General features: G+C 44.1%; 1 protein-coding gene across 1 annotated transcript in view; it reads right to left on the bottom strand.

Moving 5' to 3' along the window:
* The window catches only part of SASH1 (SAM and SH3 domain containing 1), a 576231-nt gene extending 557192 nt beyond the window's left edge, over window positions 1–19039 (bottom strand). Inside the window, exon 1 of the mRNA XM_086927460.1 lies at window positions 18939–19039. Coding sequence (XP_086783586.1) covers window positions 18939–18944 — 6 coding nt within the window. The 5' untranslated portion in view covers window positions 18945–19039. The remainder of the gene's footprint in view (window positions 1–18938) is intronic.
* Between the last annotated feature and the right edge of the window lie 947 nt (window positions 19040–19986).

Raw genomic sequence — 19986 nt, 5'->3', positions numbered from 1 at the left:
TCCAATACTTTTCCTGCCTTTCGCTTATGTTGGAATAGAAATAGAAAATCTAAGCCATCCAAAGCTCAACACAGTCCCTACTTTTGCTTTGCTGTAGTGGGAATATTTAGTAAATCTTAACCTTCAAAGTCCAACACTTTTCCTACTTTTACTTAAATTGGAGTTAGAATTGTTCATCTGACTCCTTTGAAGTCAAACACTTTTGCTATTGTTGTTTTTTGCTTATAATTCTTTAATATGTTTTCTTATTTCTTTAATGTTTATATAAAATGTATTTTTATTTGCATTTTTATATAAATGTTTTTCTAATTAAGCATGTTTTATGCATTTGTTAATGTTTGCTTGTTAATTGTAGTTTTACTTTATATTTTTCAACTGTGCATATATTATATATATAATATATATATATATATATATATATATATATATATATATATATATATATATATATATATATATATATATATATATATATATATATATATATATATATATATATATATATATATATGGTACACACACATATATAATAACTCAATTTGATATTAATTGTAACATTTTCGTGTTTCAGATCCAGGTGAAAAGACAGAATTTAGAGGAGTTCTCTTCCTGAGAATAAACATACTATGCAGGATAATGAATGTCTCTTTATGCACAGCTTGAAGTGCTATCCGGTTTGGAATTTCTTAATAGCACAGCAGACTGGAAAGGAACATCCTGTCTGTACACTGCTACACTTAATGTTGTGCAATGCTGGCAATCTTAGGAGCAGCAACATTTGAGAACTCTGATGTTTGTTGCCTTTCTGTTTTTGTGGGAGCGGGAGTTATTTGGGTCAAGTAACAAATATTTTTCTAATCAACATGTTTTTCAAAGGGGAAGTAATGATCAGGCCAAATGCTTATCTAATTGAAATTTAGGCATGTGGCAATGAGAAGCACAGATGATTGGAATTTCATGAATTTAACACGACACTAAGTTCAATAAGAGCTGTTTGGTATGATCTTGCTTATGAAAATACTCTGGTCAGGGAAGAAACCCTGGCAATCCGCAAGAGAGACACCGGTAATCATGGATTGGATATTGGTATGACATTGGTGGTACCACTTTTAATGGACTTTTTCTTTGTGAACAGCACATTCTATGGAACTGGCAACAATTACAGAGACACAAAGTTCCAGAGGTCCACCCAGGACACAGATTCAGACAAACTAACTCTCACTTTCTAAAGACGCCACCAGCGAAATACCTTATCAAATCTTAGCGGGACCTTTCTTTCCTTTGGTTGTGTGACCTGAATATTGACACCAGAATATTGATGGGACACAATATTGAGGAATTTAATATTAAAAATAAAATATCAATAGATTGTCTACACTCAACACTACAAAGGTGTGGCGCAGAGGCCAGAGTGGCTGACTCCAGGGTGTGGGCTCACGGTTCGATTGCTGGCGGCAGCTCTGCTCAGCACCATGTGACTCTGGGCAATAGCTCACAGGCACCAGCGCCTTCTGACCCTTAGGGGTGATTAGTACGTGCTTAACAAATACCGGATTTATTTACCTTAGTAATAGATATATCTTATAGGTATGTAGATGTGCAGTGACGAATAGCAAATCTATACTCCCTATACACACTTACCTTTCAATATTTTGTCTCTTAATATTCTGACCTCCGTATTCTTGTAGCACAAGATTCTGGGGGTCGATATTCAGTAGTACAGCCATTCGTGTGGGATCTTTTACTGAACTTGTTTATAGCATCTCAGAGGACTACGCATGGATCTGACTAATTTCTTTTTCTGACAATTGTAATAGTTCTAGGCTTCTGGCACCTAGAGACATGTCCCTTTTTAACAGCATAAAATCATTAGACTGCCTTACTACACAAACAGTTTGTTAGCCATTTCATCACTCTACAAATAATCAGTTCAGTGTGACTCTATTCAGTTATCCTCATTTCTATCAATTGTCTGGTTGTCAGATTGTATAAATGGTACCCTGGAAAGGTCTGGAAGTCTGGGTGAGGAATGCATGACTAATATAGCAAGCATAGGCAAAGCCAATAGGTCTCGCCTGTTCAAGAGCTATTGGCTGTGTCAGTGTGTTTTAGCTATGTTGTACAACAGCATGGCTAAAAGTAAGTGCCATAGAAGAAAGAGTGGAGTAGAGTGGAATGGCATAGAGTGGAATGACGAACAGTGGAGTATAGTGGTGAAGAGTGGAGTGTAGTGGCGAAGAGTACAGTGTCGTAGATTGGAGAGGCGTAGAGTGGAGGGGCATGGAGTGGAGGGGATGGTGTGAAGGGGGTAGAGTGTAGGAGCGTGGAGTGGCGGAGAGTGGAGCAGAGTCATAGAGTGGAGTGCCGTGGCTTAGAGTGAAGTGGCATAGAGTGGAGTGACGAAGTGGAGTAGAGTGTCGTAGGATTTTTTAGAGTGGTGTGGCATAGAGTGCTGTAGCGTGGAGTGCGGTGGAGTAGAGTGAAATAAAGTAGAGTGTCAGAGAGTGGAGGGGCATAGAGTGGAGCGGCGTAGAGGGGGGTGTAGGGCGGAGGGGCATACAGTTGAGTGGCGTAGAGTAGAGTGGCGAGACGAGGAGTGTCATAGACTGGCCTAGAGTGAAGTGGTATAGAGGGGAGTGGTGTATAGTGGCATAGAATGGAGAAGAGTGTTGTAGAGTGTAGTGCAATAGAGTGTTGTAGAGTAGAGTGTAATAGAGTGGTGTGGCATAGAGTGCTGTAGAAAGGAGTGGCATAGAGTGGAGTGGTGTAGAGTGGTATAGAGTGCAGTAAAGTATAGTGTCAGAGTGGAGGGTCATAGAGTGGAGTAAATGGTCATAGGATGGAGTGCCGTAGAGTAAAGTGGAGTGTTGTAGAGTGGAGTGGCATAGCTAAGAGTAAAGTGTCATAGAGTGGAGTGTCATAATGAAGAGTGGCATAGAATGGAGTAAAATGGCACAGAGTGTTTTGGATTGCTATAAAGTGGAGTATCATAGAGTGGAGTGTAGTAGAGTGGAGGAGTATCGTAGAGTGGAGTGTCGTAGTGTGGAGTTAAGAGGCCTTGAGTGAAGTGGCATCAAGTGACCTAGAGTGAAGTGGCATACAGTGGCACAGAGTGGAGTGGAATGTGGTAGAGTGGAGTGTTGTGTTGTTGAGTGGAGTACCATAGAGTGGAGTAAAGTATCGTAAAGTGAAATGTTCTACAGTAGAGGAGCACGTTAGTGGAGTAAAGGGTTGTAGAGTGGAGTGCTTTAGAGTGGAGTGGTGAAGTGTGGCGTATGCATGCTGTAGTAGTGCACTGCAATTACAGACAACGCATCAATTGACATAAACATTACATTTGGACATACAGTTTGACTGATAAAACTATACAGCGCACAAACGATAATACGTGGACATGACATCACCTTGTGTACTGTTGTGTTTTGATCGTATTAAAATATTGTTTTCCACCACAGATTCCGAATGACAAAGAACTGTTTAATTTGTGCTTTCCTAATTCTGATATAGTGTGAAATATTTGCACAGTTCATTTACAGACATTTAAATTTAGCTGAGTGCTAAAAAAAACCTTTTTCCATGTACCTGGCAAGATTGTCACATAAATCCTCTCACTTTGAAGTCAGAAAAAGAAAAGAAAACACCAAGCTCCCTCGGAAGACAAAGCCTGACTTTGGCCTCTGTCTTTGAATGCACTGAAAATTTAACAAAATAAGAACAAATATAAAGGCCTATTTACAGACAGTAAGGACTTGTGGAGCAATGGTGAAGAAGCTTTGCTCCACAGAAGGGAAGAGGACATGCTGGAAAGCCTAAAACAAATAAAGCCAGCAAACAAAAATGCCGAAAATATGAGTTACAAACCACAAAGCCAATGGTAAGCAATGAGTGGAAGGTATTCCTAGGAAAGCTTTCAAAATGTCCACAAGAAGCCTTTTTGCAACCAGAGAGCTGCGCTGTCTGGTAGGCTTCAACCTAAAAGGCAGAATAATTTGGGGCAAGCAATGGTCTTAACCCCTTCCGTGCTCCCGTCGGCCGTTGGCCATCGCGAGCACTACCTCGCTCGTGCTGCGAACGTTCAACGCAGCCCCGCCCACTCTGTGGAACGCCATAACTGTGGTGGAATAATCGCCGCGGTAAACGGGTTAAAGAACAGGGTACATGAAGGGGATAAAGTCAGAAATATGAATATGTGCAAGAATACAAATATGCGGGTAAGAAGCAGCATCAGAACGGGGCTAATGGCAGTGATAGATATTGTGTGCAGACTTTAAGTAAATGCTTTGCAGGTTTGGCGACAGCAGGGATAGTGCATGAGGCATTTTTATATTCTGAAGATTTCATATGCTGGTTGACTATAGTATAATGTCAAATGGCATCACAGTAGGGGTTTATAGTGTGATATCAGTTCAAGAAACACACTAGCATCTAATACAGAATTTCTCTTGACAGACATGTTATTTTATATGTATTGAACGTTTATCTCACAAGCCATTACCGACAAAGCAATGACTGGGTGCTGTAGACCCATGGGCACACACTCCAACCTGCTCAGAATTATTGTGGGGGCGGGGGTGGGGGGGACTGTCCTTAGAAATATAGCACTTTGACCCTCATTATGAGTGACCAGATCCCAACACAACACTACTGCTCCATGGCCTTTCACCTAGAGATTCCAACTACTGCAAGCGGGCAAATTCACCGGTTCATACTGGGGAAAAATATGAGGCCATGGTCAAAGTAAGTCCAATTTATACATGTTATCCCACACTCATACTTCCCATTATTTCCCTACCCCATGAATTTTCTATGACACCTAGAAACGGTAATTCTGTGGGGGCAAAATATTGGGAAATGAGAATTATAGGGGCCAATCATAATGTGCGACGTTGTTGTTTTTTTTCCCTCGGGCAGTCTGCGTCTTTTATTCAGAGTTCCACGGCCTGGAATAACATGGAGTTCAAGGTTTATTATGTGGTAAAGCTACATGTTGTCCCTTTGTCAGAACTTCAAAACTCAGAATTGGGATCTTATCTTCTCTTGAAAATGTCACCATGTATTACGTGAAGAAATGTGTTCATAGAAAAATTGTGGGTCTAGGTGCAATTTTTGCTAGACTCAAACCTTTTGTGCCCAATTTTAGATTTTCTTCGGGACACTGAATGAGCTCCATAGTCTGACTGGATGATATAACAATAGCCGCTGAGGCATTGTCATATTCTAACTGGCTTTCCGTACCATGACAGGGTATGCAAAGTAGCATGACGCAAGCGCTCTGCCTCATGACCTGACTTTTTATTTAACAAAGAATGATGATGATCTTGCCCTTTAATCCAAGGTCAAATGTGTCCCTCAGTTAACTGAGATCATGTGCAGTGCATGTCTGACGTGTTAAGCTAATTAAAAGACCAGTGTTGATGGGACCAAGATTATTTGGTTTGGGACCATTTTATGCTTGTCGTGGTCATGGTGGTGAAGGGGGGGTTGTGAGTAAATTCACGTATAAAAATGTCAGTGCTTTGAAACCCTCGCTATTTGAAAAGAAAGTCTTGCTTTGTGCTGAGGACAGAAAGCTCTTTATTAATCCATAAACCGTGGCGCAAATTCTTTTAATGAGTGGGCGGGGCCACGACGGCCAACGGACGTGCGCAGCACTAGCCAGGTAGTGCACGCGACGCCCGTTGGCCGACGCACTCACAGAACAAGTTAAATTGTTCACGGATAGTGCACTTAAGAAAATTCTGACTCCATGAGCCTCATTATGAGGTCCCCAGTCAGTGCTTAATTTGTCAAACAATAAGTGCCAGGGCCCTCGTCAGGAGGCCGCTACAGTTTGCACCAACCATTGCCACTGACAGCGCTGCCAGTGATAGTAACAACGGATGCATGATTGAACAACTACTGCCTAAACCACGAATTCCTTAACCATGAAGGCTAAAGAACGAGCAATGCCAAACAACTACATTTATAACCACGAGCTCCTAAACCACGAAATATATTTAAATTGTTCAATACCCATTTTCACCACTATTTTCTTTTTAATCTGCATGTTTTTGTCCTTTCAAATAAAATAACTATAATAATAGATGATTTTAATAATAATCAGTTGTCATTTGATGATCCTTAAATCAACGTATATTTTTTTATATAGTCATATTTTTGAAAACGGGCCGAACTACATAAAGTCAGTAAACCCTTGGAAAAACTGAAATAAAAGTTCATCATCTATTTTTACATTACTGACTCTACAGCTCACTAGAATGGCAGCATAACGGACAGAAAAAAGGAAGAAATGTACTTTTAAAATCGATGTAAAAAAACACAAGTTCTCACAAGTGCCTAGAGGTAAGTAATTTATATATAAATTAACTCACTGAATCCGTGCTACTGCTGCTCTGAAGGACGTTTGGAAGCGGACTAGCGCCAAATTGCCTGGAGAAATCCCTTGAGGTCGCGCTGCTGGTGGGAGCTCCTCCTTGATCGACGGAGTGTCCAACAGCTCCCAGCGTGCGCTAGACCCCACTCTGGTTGGCTGACTGCACCGGGGGACTGCGAGGACCAGAAGCCTTTGCTTCCACCACCTGGTGCCTCTTCCCCCGGCGGTAACGCCCATCACCTGCCGTTTCCTATTTACTTTTCGTGACACCCGCTTCGCGGGTGCCACTCACTGAATCCGTGCTACTGCTGCTCTGAAGGACGTTTGGAAGCGGACTAGCGCCAAATTGCCTGGAGAAATCCCTTGAGGTCGCGCTGCTGGTGGGAGCTCCTCCTTGATCGACGGAGTGTCCAACAGCTCCCAGCGTGCGCTAGACCCCACTCTGGTTGGCTGACTGCACCGGGGGACTGCGAGGACCAGAAGCCTTTGCTTCCACCACCTGGTGCCTCTTCCCCCGGCGGTAACGCCCATCACCTGCCGTTTCCTATTTACTTTTCGTGACACCCGCTTCGCGGGTGCCACTCACTGAATCCGTGCTACTGCTGCTCTGAAGGACGTTTGGAAGCGGACTAGCGCCAAATTGCCTGGAGAAATCCCTTGAGGTCGCGCTGCTGGTGGGAGCTCCTCCTTGATCGACGGAGTGTCCAACAGCTCCCAGCGTGCGCTAGACCCCACTCTGGTTGGCTGACTGCACCGGGGGACTGCGAGGACCAGAAGCCTTTGCTTCCACCACCTGGTGCCTCTTCCCCCGGCGGTAACGCCCATCACCTGCCGTTTCCTATTTACTTTTCGTGACACCCGCTTCGCGGGTGCCACTCACTGAATCCGTGCTACTGCTGCTCTGAAGGACGTTTGGAAGCGGACTAGCGCCAAATTGCCTGGAGAAATCCCTTGAGGTCGCGCTGCTGGTGGGAGCTCCTCCTTGATCGACGGAGTGTCCAACAGCTCCCAGCGTGCGCTAGACCCCACTCTGGTTGGCTGACTGCACCGGGGGACTGCGAGGACCAGAAGCCTTTGCTTCCACCACCTGGTGCCTCTTCCCCCGGCGGTAACGCCCTTTCACCCTCCCTTTAAATTAAACCATACTTCACGCAACGCGGGACGCGCGCGTGGAGAAGCGCGAGGCGAAGCCCGGGCCAAGGGCGGGCCCGTTTCAGCCCGTTACAGACTGTGCAGGACTGGACTGGGCCACGGTATTTCTATTTTTGTTTTGTGATTATATTTCCCTCCGTCCACTTGCTGCCCTGAGTGGTCATAAATTAGTGGGACCTCATATTCTAGTTGTAACAGCTATATTAGCTCTGCTCGCGACCCACAAGTTATTGTGTCTGAGACGCAGAGCGCTCAATCATGTCCAGAGTCACTAGAAGCAAAAAAACAGATAAAACCACTGACATAACGGGTCCACTAGACCTATTTCTACACAAGGCCAACGCAGCCATTGACAATACTATCCAATTGATAGATCGACGGGTCTCTCACGAACTGGAGATGGCCAGAAAAAGATCGTCTATGGGCCCGCTGGCCTCAGCACAAACCCCTATACAAAAGGGGCCGATCATACCCCTGCTGAATCCAACAAGTGCATTAGTTCACACAGTTCCAAACACTGTGGATTTGTCAGCAACACAGTTGTCACTAGGTTCCGACTCTGATTCTAGGGAGGATCTGGAAAAAACACCAGATTTACAACTCCTACATAATCATGAAATGGCCATAGAATCCAGCACCACGGGGGCTAGGGAGGGTGCCATACCTAAGAGGTTAAACAAGGCGTCGAACCCACATGTGCATCTATTAGCTCCACCAAATGGTGGGATTTCCAGCAACACGAACATAAACAGTAATAACACCGTAGTGTTGCAAACACCATCACCAACCAATAGTGTGATCCTAAACACGCCCCCACGAAACATCACGCCACTGGGGAACCTAGATACACTAGGCGCAGTAGGGGGCATACAAAAACCTTGTACCTCATGTGTGACACTAAACGACTTTCTCACAAACAGCATGGGGGAACTGCTAAAATACCATCTGAAACCCCTGGAGAAAAGCATAAGGGTAATTGAAAAACAACTCGCCAAACTAAATACGCCCGCATTTATGCAGAAGTCACTTAGTACTTTAGACATGGGGGGGGGGAAGACCAAACAGCCAAGCAAACCGGCCAAATCGGCTAAACCAACTCAACCATCCACAACACCGGCTGTCTGCCCAAAGCCCTGTGGACCAGATAAAGAAGGGAACATCCAGACTATTAAAAGCGTCAAACAGAATCCACAAAATACTCCTAAACCCCAAACTGCAGAGGGAAAGGGCCAACCCGTCACCACTAGTGATAACGCACAACCCACCCCAGCCCTAGTAGCCCTAAATACCCAGCTAGCAAACCTAAAGGAGAACACACAAAAACTCCAAAAATCTCAGCCCTCTCAAGCTCAGGGGAAACAGAGGACGGGATCTAGACCTAGACGGCCGTTCCATCTTCCACCGGAGGCCACCCCGTTCACTGTTGTTCTAACAGGGGTCTCAGAACTACCAGAGGGCTCGGACGAGCCCCAGTGGTCACTGAGAAACAAAGTTCTGCAATGGCTTAGCCAAAATAGACCTATACAGCCATCGCATCATAGCAGAATTAATTCAGTTAGAAGAGTGTTTTGGATTGGGGATACTAAAAAAAGCCTACAGGGTGACTGCGTTATAGTCAACTGTGACGATCCTGCTATGGCTGACTACATCTCTTCCTGGCCAGCACTTGAAAAAAGGGGGGGGGTGGATGTACAGCGCCTTTCCTTTTTTTATCCTCCGTTAAATACCCCGAATTACGAAAACAGAACTGGATGGGATGATGTTCAGGATTGGCCCTGGACACAGGTGGGGTACACCAATAGAAACAGAACTAGGAATAACAACAATAATGGATGGAACAGAGGCTGGAATTCCCGCCCCTGGTACCATAGCAGAGGCAACCCAAATTTTGATTACTGGGAGGGGGTTCCCATGAGGAACAGATTCGACTGCTTAGACATGGTCGATTGACCAATAAAGGTTAACACAGGGGTCTTAGAAGTCACTGCTCCCCCACAAAAGATCCATGATGTCCCTTCCCTAGTAGAAAATACCAACCCAGTGACGCCAGAGATTATACTAGTGCAAGACATGCGAGGAGGAAACCGGTTAAGCCAGCAGTTAACAGAAAAATCTAGCAGGTCATGGGCCGAGAACGGAACTGGGCCCAAAACTGAAATTAGCAGCATAAAACCATATCTGAGTTCAGTAGTTAGGACTAAGACCCAACTCGATAACGAGATTGAAGTCTTGCAGGAGGGCACGGTCGCACAACTTGGGCAGGAAGAACCCTGCCACACCACTGAGGGAAATTGTCTGCTAAAGATATCTTCCTGGAATATTGCTGGGCTTGCGAAAAAAGCGCGTGACCAGCTATTCCTAACCTTTATGGAGAAGCAGGATATAGTCTGCCTACAGGAGTGTTGGGACCCATATGAGACCTCAGTAGAGGGTTTTAGCACTTTCTACGTCCCCTCGATCCAGGGTAACCGAGGCAGGGGCTCGGGGGGACTTTGTATCTTTACTTCTAATCTCTGTAACATAGAACAGAATACGTATGAGGCAAATGGGCCAAAAGCAGGTGTAGGGAGTTCACTACAAGGGGTGTTTTTTAAATTAAATGGGCGCTCCTTCTTTCTGATAAACCTCTATAATAATATGCCAAAAGTAGAGGTAAAAATTTTAATAGCGGAATTGGATTCACTGCTAAAGAGAGGCGGCCAGGAGGCGGACTGCTTACTTATAGCAGGGGATTTCAATTGCCATCTATGTCCCTATAGCCAAACAAAAAACTGTGGCATTTTTGACTCACAAGGGGATCCCACCACACATTTTGAACACTCCTTAGGGGGAAATTTGCTAAATCAATTTATGCATGAATGGGATTTGGCTTTTGCGAATGAACTCTGCCAGCCACCCGTAGTGTTTCAAACAACCTTTTTTGGTCATGGGGCAGGTACTGTAATAGACTTTATCCTGGTTTCAAATAGGAACCAAGGTTGGTTGGGCGGGTTCGAAACGGAGGGACTAGCAATAAGTGACCATTTCCCCATTAGTACTACCCTTAAACTAGGGAAACCTGGTACTCAAAAAATAAGCACCACGGATATATTGCATGGCCGTTCAGTGGCACTGGCCAGGAAAAATGGCTATGCCATTAAATGGGCAAAAATTGAACCCACGAACTTTCTGAAAGAGCTATTACAGAAAGAAACTAGACAATTTAACACCTGCCTGGAACTAAGCACTAACCCAGAACAAATAATACAGGCTTTCGATGAGATTAAAGCCGAAATAAACGCTAAGCTAACCAAAAAATTAAAGGCAAGGGAGGAAACGAGAATATATGGCTGGTTTAACCGAGCCTGCACAGGTGCTCATAAAGCACTTTTACAGGCTTTAAAGACTATACCCAGGGATACCAGCCAAGTCAAGCAGGCTAGACAAGCTTACAAGCTGACTCTCCTGACAAGGAAGAAAGAACTTAAAAACGCAGCTTGGGAAGCCTTGATAAAGGCAAGCGCACTAAGGGATAATACGTCCTTCTGGAAAGAGGTAAATGCCCCCTTCTTTCTAGATAGGAAGGTAGACTCCATGGAAATTGGCATAGCTGAAGATGTCTGGGTCAAGCATTTTACTGCCCTTTACAAGAAAGACTCACTTGTGTTGACCTCACAAGAGGAGTTGGCTGAGGGGAGTGAGATCCTTCTACAACCACAGGGAAATTTCCCATTAAAAGTAATGTTCACCCCTGCAGACCTGGAACAAGCGATTTCTCAGAGTGCAAGCCTAAAGGCTCCAGGGCCTGATGGTGTACCCATTGATCTATTTAAAGGGAACGTAGATCTCTGAGCACCTTTACTGGCAAATGTCCTGAATGCCTATACCAAATTAGGTTTCCCTAACACATGGAAGGAAGCGATAGTCATCCCAATATTTAAAAAAGGAGACAGACAAGACCCAAAATGTTATCGCCCCATTTCTCTGTTAGATAATTTAATGAAGGTTGCTGGCAGGGTGCTACTAAGCAAACTACAAACCTGGTCCAAGTTTAACGGGATACTCTCAAAATTTCAATATGGTTTTAAGTCAGGGCTGGGAACCATAGAGCAGGGTTTAAACCTGTCCCTTATAATTAGCAAATATATCGGATCAAAAAAAGGGAACTTGTTCCTGACATTTGTCGACCTAACTTCGGCTTTCGACTGTCTGGATCATGGAACCCTATGGAAAACCCTGACTAAAATGGGGATAGATAAAAACATCTTAACTTTTATCCAGGAACTATACAGAGATGCAGGAGCTACGGTGAGATATGGCAAAAACGGCGAGCAAACCAGAAAATTCCCAATTGCAAAGGGCGTTCGCCAGGGTTGCATCCTTGCACCGTTTTTATTTAACCTGTATATAAACGAGGTAGCAGACTCGATGAATGACCTGGAGGTGGATTACCCCAAGATAAACGGACTTGCAGTCCCGCTATTGTTATATGCTGACGATGCGGTGATTATGGCCCGCACTCAGCGGGGACTCCAAAAGGCACTAACGGGCTTTGCAACTTTTATGAGCTCTAGAGGCCTTATAATAAATGTGGGGAAAACTTTCACGATGTCATGCACAACGAGAAAAAAAGTACCAGACTGCAAAACCTTTGTTAATAATTCAAAGATAGCGATGTCGAAAACTTTTTCTTACCTAGGTATCATTTTTAATAATAGGGGGACATGGTCTGCAGCGATTACCTCCCGAAACCTGGCCTTTGCCCGCGCAATAGGGGCGGTCAAGCAATTTGCTAAAAAACTGGGTGGGAAACCGGTAGACACACTACTTAAGATCTACGCAGCTAAATGTGTGTCCACAGCTGTTTATGGGGCGGGGATTTGGGGACTTGCAGATAGCTCCGAAATCCAAAGGGTGGAGAATGCCTTCCTGAGGTACCTCTTAGGAGTCCCGCGTTCCACATCCACGACTATCTGCCACAACGAACTGGATAGACCTCACATTAGTGACATTATAAAGATAGCACCAGTTATGTTGTGGCATAAGATCTGGACATGCGAGGACACGACCTTCAATAGGGAGGTAATTCAGGATTGCCTGCAGCAAGGAAATGGAGCTAAACAACCTTGGCTAGCCTACGTTAAAAAATTCCTGAACTCCATCGGCAACCCAGAATTCTTTTCAGACCCAGTATCATGCGCCCAAATCCCCAAAAAAGCTTTAAAAGAGACATGTCTTGGCCTATTGGAGGAGAGGAGATATTATCTAGATGGGAGTAAGTCCACCATTATAGCCCACCGCCAGATTTTGCATGAACATGGTTTACATCCTTATTTGGCGCCAAATATCTCCCCTTACCATAGAATGCTGTTAGCTCGTCTGAGGACAGATTGTTTTTTCAGGTTAATAACGTTCCCTGCCCCGAATGATTGGTCAGTGAAAAGGATTAATTGCCCGTGTGACGGAGTAGCCACTCAGTCTAACATACATTGCGTACTCTTCTGCAAGTACTATCAATGGGGTAGGAAAAAACATCTATTGCCTCTGTTAAAACTGTGGGGCCTGAGAAGTTGTAAAGCAGCCCTCCATAGATTGTATCTGCTTCAAGACGAATGTACTATTGGAGTGATGATAAAATTCCTGTCGTTTATTATAAAATGTAGAGGGTCTATGAGAAGCGATTAGTAGGTCGAGGGTTTGTAGAAGTATTATTCTGTGCCTAATAACACCATATAATACACAAATATGTCATATTTACCTCAACCTTTCTATTATGCAAATGTAACGATACATATATCAATCGCTTTCTAGAAAAATGTTTTTATAGGGTTTTTAATATTAGATTAATTGAATGACTAGGGTAATGAATATGTATTTTTGTAACAATCTCCTTTTTAGTATGTAAATGTTTAAATAATGTTGTTTTAATCGTATTTTGTAATGTTTGCTTATATGGTGTTTGTCAAATACCGAATAAAGCTATCTTTGAATTGAATTGAATATATAAATTAAAAACCCAATACATTACAACCTATTTCCACGATCAAAAACCTAAAAGTAAAATTTATAGTTACAAATACATTAATAATTTTAAAAGGCCTACCTGTCCACCTTCAGGAGCCTCATATGCCCATCACATAAACAACCAGGACACATTAGATAGAGCCTGTGCATTCCCTGCGACGCTATTCCCCCGCCGTACTGCCAAGCTGGAAGGATGAAGGCAGACTGCAGCCCCGCGCTCGTCAGAGCCCGCCAACATGGTGGCTGCCATCCAGAGTCAATCATGCCAGGGGGCGAGAAGCATGCCAGCTCAGGGGGTGAAGAGTCGAGAGACACACGGGCACCCTGTACCCACTCACCACACAACATCCTCCCATACCACCGGTCCTGGTCCCCTCCTAAGTGTGTCATACAAGGGGGCAAAGTGCATCACAGTTCTTGGGGGGGGGGCGGATGGAACGCCATGTACCTAGTCAACCACCAGCACCAAAGCAAAAGCATTCCCTGTGACGGTATACTCCGGACTTACTGCCAAGCTGGAAGGATGAAGCCAGGCTGCAGCCCTGCGCTCGTCAAAGCCCGCTAACCTTGTGGATGCATTTCCGTGTAAATCATGGAATGGAGTGAGAAACATGTCAGTTTAGGGGGTAAAGAGTCGAGAGACGCACAGGCGCCCTGTACCCAGTCACCAAACCACAAGCACCAAAGCATTACCTGCGACGCTAAGCTGGAAGGATGAAAGCAGGCTGCAGCCCCGCAATACATAGCCCGCGTGGTTTTCGACATGCTGCCAAGCTATATAAATGACACACAGGCGCACTGTACCCAGTAACCAAATTGCCAGCACGAAAGCAAAAGTATTCCCTGAAACGCTATGCTGGAAGGATGAAGGCAAGCAGCAGCCCTGCAATAGTCATACCCCTCATGGTTTCATGATATGCTAAGCTAGAAGTATGACGTACGTTTTCGTGGTTTATGTAAATCATTTAGGATGTCTTTGCAAAGGATGTCGTGGTTAACTGAATGGTCTTTGTTCAGGATTCGTGGTTCAGGTACTTTGTTGTTCAAACTTCGTTGTTTAGGATGTTTCCCAGTAACAACACAACTACTAATCACCACCCTGCTACCAGTGTGGCAATTCAGACTGTTCGAGGCCCTCAAAGCTATACGAGTGGCTTTGGCGGCTGGTATTAATTACATTTAATGTTTATTGAATTAATAAATAACTGTTGTCCTGCTCATTGGTTAATCACCCAAACAACACTGCCATGTGGCAGCTGTCATATGTGCAGGTGTTGACAATCAAGTGCCCGTGCCGAGCACCAGAAACCACCGGCACAAATTAAGCACTGCAGGCGCGGTCGCATTAATTCTAAATCCCTGAAGTTGTGGAATCTACAGGGTTGAAACTTCAGACTTTCCTGAGTAAAGAGGAATTCGCAGGGAAATTGGTAATTCCTGGTCCGATTACACCGGTAATTGTTATTCTCCCCATGATTTATCTCAGAGATTTGTGCTTCTTTTAGTAAGACGCCCTGGACAAAACAGGACAGGTCCATGTTTTGTTGACGGCTCTCATAATTCTTGATGGTAACAGTAACGATGTTCCCAGCTCCAGCAGGAAGTACAGGTCTCATGTAATGAGCTGTTCTGGTTAATGGGCTTCGCAAGTAATACAATGAATCAGATTTACATAACAGGGAACACCCAGTCGAGGAAAACATATTCCAGCGGTGTTGAAGGCTGAACCATGTGCCCTCGCCAATTGAGCAAAATGTGTTCATACAAATTATGAAACAAAATTGTCAGGTGAGAGGAGGGGAAGAAGGTGCCACCAGCAAGATAGTAGATCAAAACACTTTTGCAATAGTGGCATTTTCCAGGCAAGCACTGTAAGAAAAAGAAGGCTGGCTTGCATTTGAAGTGCTCGTGGAAACATTTACAAAAGTTTCTGCAGCGAAAAAAGAAAACAAAAATTATTGTCTTCTGCATTCAATGTATCTTTAGAATAAAAAAATAAGTTTAAAGTTTGGCGACTCATTGTACTTTTAAGATTTAACCCCTTCTGTGCTTCCATCGACCAACACTCCCTCCCCAGTGCTGCGAACAGCCAACGGCCATCGCAGCCCTGCCCACTTAATAGAACGCCGACACCGCGTTGGAATTGCCGCCGTGGTTAAGGCGTTAAAATAGTTCCTCGTGCACTGCAGTGAAAGCCCTCCACTAGAGGCAGAATGGTACACCAAACAGCTAATAGCAGGAGATGAAAGAGAAAAGCCTCTCTGGGCGGAGCCAAGCCCCAATCTGTATATTTTACTGCATTAGTAAAAATTAGTAAGCTGACAGCTGTGTTCTCAAGACAGGCCTAAAAACAACTGACAAACATCTGATATTAATGCAGAACAAAAGTTTGTGTCTTAAACAGGCCCGGACTGGCCGGACCGGGCATTGGGCGTTTCCCTGGGAGGCTGAAGGGTGGGGGACGGTTTTGAGATGATGAGAGCTGTTTAAAACTTTTTTTTTTACAGGGGGGGGCAGTTTTGCAGCAGTGCTGCAATATCTGCCTCAGGGAACAAAAGCACTGGTGCTTCACACTTACAGCCCCCATCAAACCCCCCCTCAATCCCTCCCCGGTGGATGGTCTGACAAATTTCACAGGGCTGCTTTATGTTCCCCCCTGGTCTTAAAGCAATGTTAGAATTCTTCAATGAGTTATATTAGGGACTGTGACATAGAGGCACATTTCTCTACTTTTGTGGGATATCCCACTTCATGGTTTGGGGGTAGCCTGAAGAATGGACAGAGTAAACGGACAAACAGGTTTTTGCTTTCATCACTAAGTTTATATATTTGCAAAATTTGGAAACCACCCTGATTCTGAAGTTTTCATTAGTGCAAGCTGTATCCCTCTCCAGTGCTCATTTGATGACGTCAAAAAACGTGTACAAAAATGCAGGGAGAGGGGAAGGTTGAGCACCTTATTTAGGTAAGAGTGCATCTTCTAAAAAGAAGCCCGAATCTCTATAGCAAAGATAGGGCTTGATTCATGAAGGCACGTTTAAGCCAGAAATAAGCCAGAGGCAACCATGGCTTACTCATGGAATTGAAGAGAAATATAAGACTAAGGGCCATATGTATCATACTTCCGTTTTGCGATTCCTAAATAGCGATTTTTAAGGAATCGCTATTTAGGAATCGCAAAATGGTATGTATGAAGAAAATCGCTTTTTATTAGCGATTCCTTAAGCTTCCTTAATTGCGAATTCGCGTTTTGCGATTTCGCAATTAAGGAATAATTTCCAATGCATTCCTATGGGCCAGGAGGCCCATAGGAATTATTTCCAAATAATTCTCAAATTGCGAATTCGCAATTTGCTAATCGCAATTTTAGAATTTTTGCAAGGGTGCAGGGGTGTCTCAAGGACACCCTGCTGCACCCCTGTAAATTACATGTGTGTGCATATGGCGCACATACATGCCCAATAGGCATGTATGTGCGTCATATGCCACCCTCACAAATGCACAATTGTGCATATTTACAAGAAATCGCAAATTACCACCAACTACAAGTTGGTGGTAATTTGCGATTCCTTAACCAAAATTCGCTAGCCAAAAATGCTACATACATAGCATTTAAGGAATTGCAAAATTACGATTCCCTAAATGCTATGGCAAAATAAGGAATCGCACAAGTTTGCAATTCCTTATTTTGGGAATGCTTCATACATCCCAAAACATGCAAAAAGGCCGTTTGCGATTCGCAAAGGCCGAATTTCGGCCTTTGCGAATCACAAAAGGCTTGATACATACATATGGCCCAAAGTCACAGCAAATTTTGCGCAAAACGGCAGGACTTTGGAAGCACGTGCAGCACTGACAAAAATACTCAAATTCGCTGTGTTTCCTTTATCTCCTTGTGCACTCTCTCTCGTCCCATCCATCAATTTTTTTTCTCCTGCTCTCTTCTACCTCTCCGATCGTTTTCACTACATTATACCCTGTCTATACCTCTCTATCTCCTGAAGCCGTGCCGTGCCTACTTCAATTAACCTTGAGGAGCAGGGGAACGTGACAAAGGCATCAGCCTCAGTCTGGGCTTTCAAAACTGGCCTTCAAGTGCTCAAGCCCATCGGGAAAATGCAGAGTGGAATCAAAGGCCTGCCCAAACCTGACCCAAAATAAATCAAACACAAGAGAAGGAAAGGGGAGCAAAGTGAGAAAAAAAATGCCTAGGATCACACAATTTGGTCAAGTGGGGAAGCAGAGATTGATCCCAGGGTTTCAGGTTTCGCATTCTGCACTTCACCCACTATATGTACATGCTTCACTTCCCCTAGATCCACTTTACAAACCCCAAACCGCCTGACCGCCAAGCTGCTGGCAACGGCGCGGCCCTCGGTCTCCCCACTGACCATACTTTGTGGCCCCTGGGAAAATGTTTGCGAGTACCCATGCTCTAAGGTTCCTGTACAGTGTTTACACCACACCTTGACACACCTCCCTGCCTACGGGTTAATTTTCATTTTCAGCCACTTACCTAGCTCAGTCAGACAGGCTAGTTCCCGCCACACCTATAATTACAGCGATTGCGATACAGATCTGTGTCAGAATGCATGCATCATCATAAGACTGAGGCAAGGTTGAGGCAGGGCAGCAGGTGTGGGAACGGTGCAATACCCTTCAAGCCTGCGTCATCACTCCCTCAGGGAAGGAACCCTCTGCAGGTTCAAGAGGGTCTTCTCTGAGCTTCAAGTGATTCATACTTATTGGTCCCGGAGGATCTAAGGGTCTTAGAGATCGACTCTTTCGAAGCACAACTCGTCAATTTCATTAAAAAAACTGAAAATGTTCCTATTTTCTGAACAAGATATACGCTGTTTCCCTTTTACAGACCAAAAGGCCTTTGAGTAGAAGTGTGCTTCACTGCCTTGTAAAATTCAAATGACGTAACAATAAACACCATAAATAGCAAAACACACAAATTTGGAACTAAACTGCCACAATCCTCAAAAGTACATTTATGTGTCGAAAAAGAAAGGTAGAAAAGAAAATATTAGAAGAACTACTTGTTAATGCATTTGAACAATAATAGAACATTTACCAAAATGTAAATGGTGCGCTGAATTTCTTGCGAGCTTTACCTTAACCAGTATATGTACGCAAATTCCCCTTCCACACTGGACTGAACAAAAGGGTGAAACAATTGTTTTTTAAAAAAATCACATTTTTAGACAAAGATGACATTGTAGCTTTCTTTTTTTGGGGCAGGATTTGGAGGAGTGTCTCTTCTTTTCCGCTTTTAGAAGTAATCATAGCTTGCACTTCCATAGTTACAAAAAAAGAAAAACCGCAATTATATTCATCTTTAAATATGTGCAGGATTTTCTGGCTGGAGAGCAAATGTGTATATAAATAGAAGGCATAGGCTTACCACCATTAGCAGGGGTCCCACTGTCCGTCATCAATGGATTGCCAAGGTCCCGACAGTGTTGGCTGCAACCTTGAATCCCAGCATGGTCCGATCACTGACGGCCGCCATTTTCCTGCCAGCAGGCAGACTGATGTACTGCGTCACCAAGGTGTACCTCAGAGCAGCGACACGACACCTCAAGCCTATCTCTGTCTCATCCCACATATGTCCAACAGGTTACGTTGAACACCGAGGAATACCACGTAGGAGGGGTTTACTTGCCCATGGAAGAGCGCTACATTCTCATTTTGAAAGGCTGAGAGCCCAGCCTGCGAACCAGTCGAACAGGTCGGACACAGCGCGTCTTTCATTCGCAGCCATCCAGCTCACAAAGCGCTGTGGCCGGATTGTCGCATACACCAACCTCGACAGGCCTCGGCCTGCGCGTGCATGTACTAAGGGCTTGGCTCTCGTGCCTAAGGGCGGGAACTCATTCGCTTTTATTTCCTGACATCACTTGGCTGGCCCTACCTGCTGTTGCATGAACTTTGCGACTGAACAGCTAGTCGCCTACAGTGATTTGGTCAGGTGTTGTCGACTCTGTTACTTAAACAGAAAATCTTCGTGTTGGTTGAAACAACATTTTATAGGAACTTCCAGGAAGCAAAAATAAACTTTCAAAACTGCTAAGCTTAGAATATGTGCGCCTATTTAGTTGTATGTCAGATTTTTTAGCAACGTTGTAATCAGAGAGAAACATCTTGTCCTAAATATCGTTCACAAAATATCGTCCCACTTAGTATGGATTTCTATTATGAGGTATAAAGAGGCAACATTGTTATAAAGGATGTTTAGGACACAATGTTTCTCTCAGTTGATATTTTTTTAACGGTTTTCTGGTATCATGCCCTCTTTTGAATGTGCTTGTTAATTCATTATAAGGAAGGCGCCTGGAATTATGAGAGTTTGCAGCTGTGGCATTTTCCACATAATTGTGCATTTGATAAATTTGACACATAATCTATCATCTCTGCTGTATTATCTGCAGATTCAAAACATATTTCTACCT

This window comes from Lissotriton vulgaris, chromosome 6 (genome assembly GCF_964263255.1).
Source record: "Lissotriton vulgaris chromosome 6, aLisVul1.2, whole genome shotgun sequence".
Taxonomy (NCBI): Eukaryota; Metazoa; Chordata; class Amphibia; order Caudata; family Salamandridae; genus Lissotriton; species Lissotriton vulgaris.
Note: the sequence above shows the minus strand (reverse complement) of the source record. Positions and strands in the feature narration are given on the sequence as shown.